This window comes from Geospiza fortis, unplaced genomic scaffold (genome assembly GCF_000277835.1).
Source record: "Geospiza fortis unplaced genomic scaffold, GeoFor_1.0 scaffold286, whole genome shotgun sequence".
NCBI lineage: Eukaryota > Metazoa > Chordata > Aves > Passeriformes > Thraupidae > Geospiza > Geospiza fortis.
In genome coordinates, this window is record NW_005054444.1 from 456196 (window position 1) to 460481 (window position 4286).

Genomic DNA, 4286 nt, shown 5'->3' on the forward strand with positions numbered 1-4286 from the left:
CTTTCCCCACAGGGTAGATGAATCTCTTCTACCATACACCATCATCATTTTTTCCACAGGGGATCAACAGACACAGCAGATGCCCTTATTTTTGCCATCCATCCTGCACCTCATTCATCCTCTTCTACTCATCTTTGTGCTACCCCTTCTTATTTACCCACCTCCCAACCATCCAGACCCGCTCACCCAAAGCACACACCAATCCTCTCACTTCCATGGTGCGCTGCCAGCACTCCTGTCCCAAAAGGGGAGGGCAAAACTCAGCTTGAGGACCAGGCTGAGATTTCCACTGGAAGTGGTTCTACTTGCTGGATATAGATTTCCCTCTCCTTTGCACAGCAGCATACAGAGCACAAGGGAAAGAAGTTTCAAGCAAGGTGTTGGGATTTGGGCTAAGCTCAAAAGTTCTGCTTAATTTTTAATGCAGCAGCCGAGTGCTGCTGCCAAAAGGAGCTGCTGATGCTGCCTGAGTGATCTCCAAAATCTGCTTTGGCAAGGCAACAAGCAGCCAGCTTTGTTTTTAAGTGGATTCACTAACAGGGCTCTCCAGGACCCCCTTCCCTGCCCAGGCTGATGCCGTGGCGTCCCTCCCTCCGAAGCACTCCAGTAATTGGCTTTCTGGCCTCGCCGGGCCGCATCACGAAGGCGTCCAGCAAACAACCACCGGAGCCAAAACACGATTAGAGGGCTCAAACAGCTGCTCCCTCTGCAAAGATCTGGCATCCAGAGCAGGGCTGGAGGCCAAGGAAAGCAGGGAGGGAGGGAGGACACCCTGCTGGAAATAATAAGGCTGAACCAGTTCCAGGAAAGGCTGCAGTGCCGGATGCAGGAGGAAGTTGAAGCAAAACAGCCTGACCAGGGAAGGGACCAGAGCTGTTCTTCATCCTCTCCCTTTCCCCTCTGCCCAGAAAAACCACAAACAAAAGGGAAAGCACTGCACAGATTGGGAGTTTTGTTTTTTGCTGGTTTTTTTTTGCCAAAGAAGCCTCCAGCTTTGGGAGTGCATGGAGGAACAGATAGGATGCTGGAAGAATAGCTGGGGAGGCAGAGATGCACACACAGAGGACGGACTGTATAGATCTATACTAGCACCATGGAAGTATGAGGAAATAAGATTCTGCCTCTGCCAAAGCACATTCCCAGCACCCCAGTGAGTTCACTGAGGTTGCTTTTCACATGCAAGTGCTTTATCTGAAAAATCACAGAATGATTTTCATTCAGAAGGACCTTCAAGATCACCTAGTTCTGATTGCCCTGCTGTGGCCAGGAACACCTTCCATCAGACCACATTGCTCAAACCCATCCTACCTGGCCTTGAACACTTCCAGGAATATAGCAGCTACAGCTTCTCAGGGTACAATTTATCTCCTACATCTCATTTCTTTCCGCAGATCACAAATTACAACTTTTCTGAGAAAGCAAGTGGTTGTTTTTAATAGTGGACAGCTTTTATTTTCATTCTCCACCCACTCTGTTCTCACAGCAAAGCCAGAGACACTATGAGCTCTTATGTTTTATCACAGTTTTAGCTCAAGCACTCCAGAACAACCCCATGGCCATGGCCCCGAGAGATAAAAGTATGTGCACACCATCCCTTCCCTGTAAACAGTATTCCTGGGACTGAGGATTCCATTTCTTGGTAAGGAAATCCCCAAAACAGCATCTGCCAAAAGCTGGGAGTATCACTACTTGCATTTTTCTGAAAGAGATTTAACTGTGATTGCCTGAGATAAGATTTGCTGGTCGTAATAGAAACAAGATGTTCCTGTGGCTTAATAACTGCACCGTGACATTCAATAGCACACAAGCAGAACAGTTGATTTAAGCTTCATGGACATTTTGGACTCTACTGAATCCTGCATTAACTTGGAAAAGCTGATAGTGATTGCTTTCTTGCAGAAGATGCTGGGATTTTTCCTGGACTCCCTCCCTTGGAAAGCCAGTATGAATTCAGGCAGAATCAGGTCCAGCAACTAAAAATGTCATTTTGCATTTTCTGCTGGCACAAAGCAATTCTCCCTGTGAAATTGAGTTACTTTTGCTGAAATGGACAATTGAAAGAAAGAACATAGAGAAATGCTTTTGAGAAAGAGGTTTCTCGAAACTTCAGCAGCAAACAGGGCAGGTGTGAGCTCATATTCTGTTTTTAATGGTGATTCTGTGGTCAAGGCAGCTGAGTAGGTTGGATCAAACAATCCTACCAGACCAGTGAGTCTGCCACTGCTCAGCATGCATTCCTTCTGGCACCCAAACTGCTGGCAAAATTCCCTTTATCTGGTGCAGAGGCAGCAAAACAAGGACCACCTCTGTGTCTTGTTAAGCCACAGGACCTTGCTGGCACAGGGGACCCACTTCCAGCCTCCATTCCCACTGACAGAAAGAGCCCTGGTTCAACATTCTATGCTAATTGCTTTAATGGTCCCCTCCTACTCAAACAGTTCTCTGATCCTATGAAACTGCAGAGCTGGGTGGCTGGAAAAAGTCTGAATTCACTCTCTGTTTCAGCAGGGATGGGTCTGAACTAGGTGAGCATGACACCTTGCAGATGAGGCTCAGAAAGCTTTCTTAGAAAGAACTCATGCTCTGCAGAGCAAGGCAGCAGAGGATAATACCTGCCTGAACACCAAGGACTGCAAGTGAGATAAAAGGCAGAAAAGCAGATGGAGAAAAGCTCTGAGATGCTCAGCAGAACACAAGCAATCTCTGTCCCTCTGCAAAGAGATCCCACCCTCTGTCTTTAGACGTGGGGCTGAAGTAATGTGTGTGACCTGACTGCAAATCAGCAAGGGGATCTCAAATACATCCCCACCTTTTAGTCCCAGAGAAAGTTGTTTAGAAAGTCTCAGCTATCACTTGCCTGCTGTATAAATGGGATGTGCACAGTGTGCTTATGTTGGCCCCCACAGTGAGACCAAACCATGGTCGGCCCTGTCTTCAGAAGGCAGCTGCGCACAAAGCCTCTTTTCCTTCCAGCAGACAAGGGGAATAAACTAAAACACACACAGGGCTTTGCACAAATCCAGTGTCCAGGCAGAGCTGGAGTGGAAGACACAAAGGCAGAGCAGAGGGAAGTGAGGTCTCCTCCCACAAGGAGCCCAGTGGGATGCTGGAGGGCTCAGCCCCTCTGGCCACACAACAAGAGTCAGTTCAGCTCCCTCTCTCCCTTCACACAAAGCCTTTTGTGCACCCCCTCCAGACTGCCCTCACCCAGACAGACACAGCACTGTCTTGTGGGAGGCCAGCTGATTTTCTGGGCTGTCAGCAGGGGCGAAGACGATGACGGCAGCTCAGGCAACCCCACAACACTCAAATGCCACCAAGTCACGTGTGGAAACGCACAGGCTGGGCAGAGAGGGCTGCTGCTCCCCACAGGGAAGGAAGGAAACACAGGTGTGTGAGATGCTGGGATACTGCCACTCCCCAGCCACAATTATCACTGCTACCTGGGACTCCTTGTGCTTCATGGCAGTCAGAGCTCTGCGCTCATGGGCAACTCCAAGCTGACAGCCATAACAAGACATACAAATTCCCCATAGTGCCCTCAGGTCCTGATGTGCATCCTTTGGGCTGGCACTGAGGACTGAAGAAGAGGAAGTGGCAATGCTGGGGACAGGCAACGTCATCCCCAGCCTCCTGCAACCTGCCTTCATGTCAGACACAGCAGCATAGAGGAGAGCCAGAGGACATGGTTTTTGTACAGAAGAGGAATGATGGGTACGACCACTCTCTTCCCCAAAGATGCCCAAACCATCTCACCTACCCAAAGCTTATCTTCTTTTTCCCCTTCCAAATGGACCACCAAGGGTATTCCAGTGGAAGGGGTCCCTGCCCTTGGCAGGAGAGTTGGAACTAGTTCTTTAAGGTCTCTTCCAACTCAAACCATTCTGTGATTAAGAAATAACACTCTGCCTTGCTGGACCCACCAGCCTTACAGGAGTACACAACACCAACCCAGCTGCAAACCATCTCCCTGGTCTATGCATGGAGAAACTGAGTCACAGAGGACCTCACTGGATGCAGAGAAGCTTGGACCTGAATGCAGCAGGTCTCCCTGGCACCCTAGAGGCTCACAATATCAGGTCTGGGTAAATAAATAAATGCTGTTGAGGAGAGGAGATGTCGACTGGGGCTTGACAGCCTCGGTGAAGGGCGCACTGTGCATTTTTAGGGACATCTGAAAGCAGAGATGGTAGAAAGCAGTGCTGAGGGGCAAGGGGATGGCACACTTACTTTGGGTCGCTTCCACTGGATGCCCTGAATCCTTGACTTGTAGAAGAGGGAGTCAT

At 49.3% G+C, this 4286-nt stretch overlaps 1 protein-coding gene across 1 annotated transcript in view; it reads right to left on the minus strand.

Annotated features, from left to right (window-relative positions):
• The window catches only part of CAPN5 (calpain 5), a 36808-nt gene that overhangs the window by 32418 nt on the left and 104 nt on the right, over window positions 1-4286 (minus strand). The window contains 1 exon segment of the mRNA XM_005431623.2: window positions 4231-4286. This exon segment is cut by the window's right edge and continues 11 nt beyond it. Within this exon segment, the coding sequence (XP_005431680.1) occupies window positions 4231-4286 (56 nt within the window).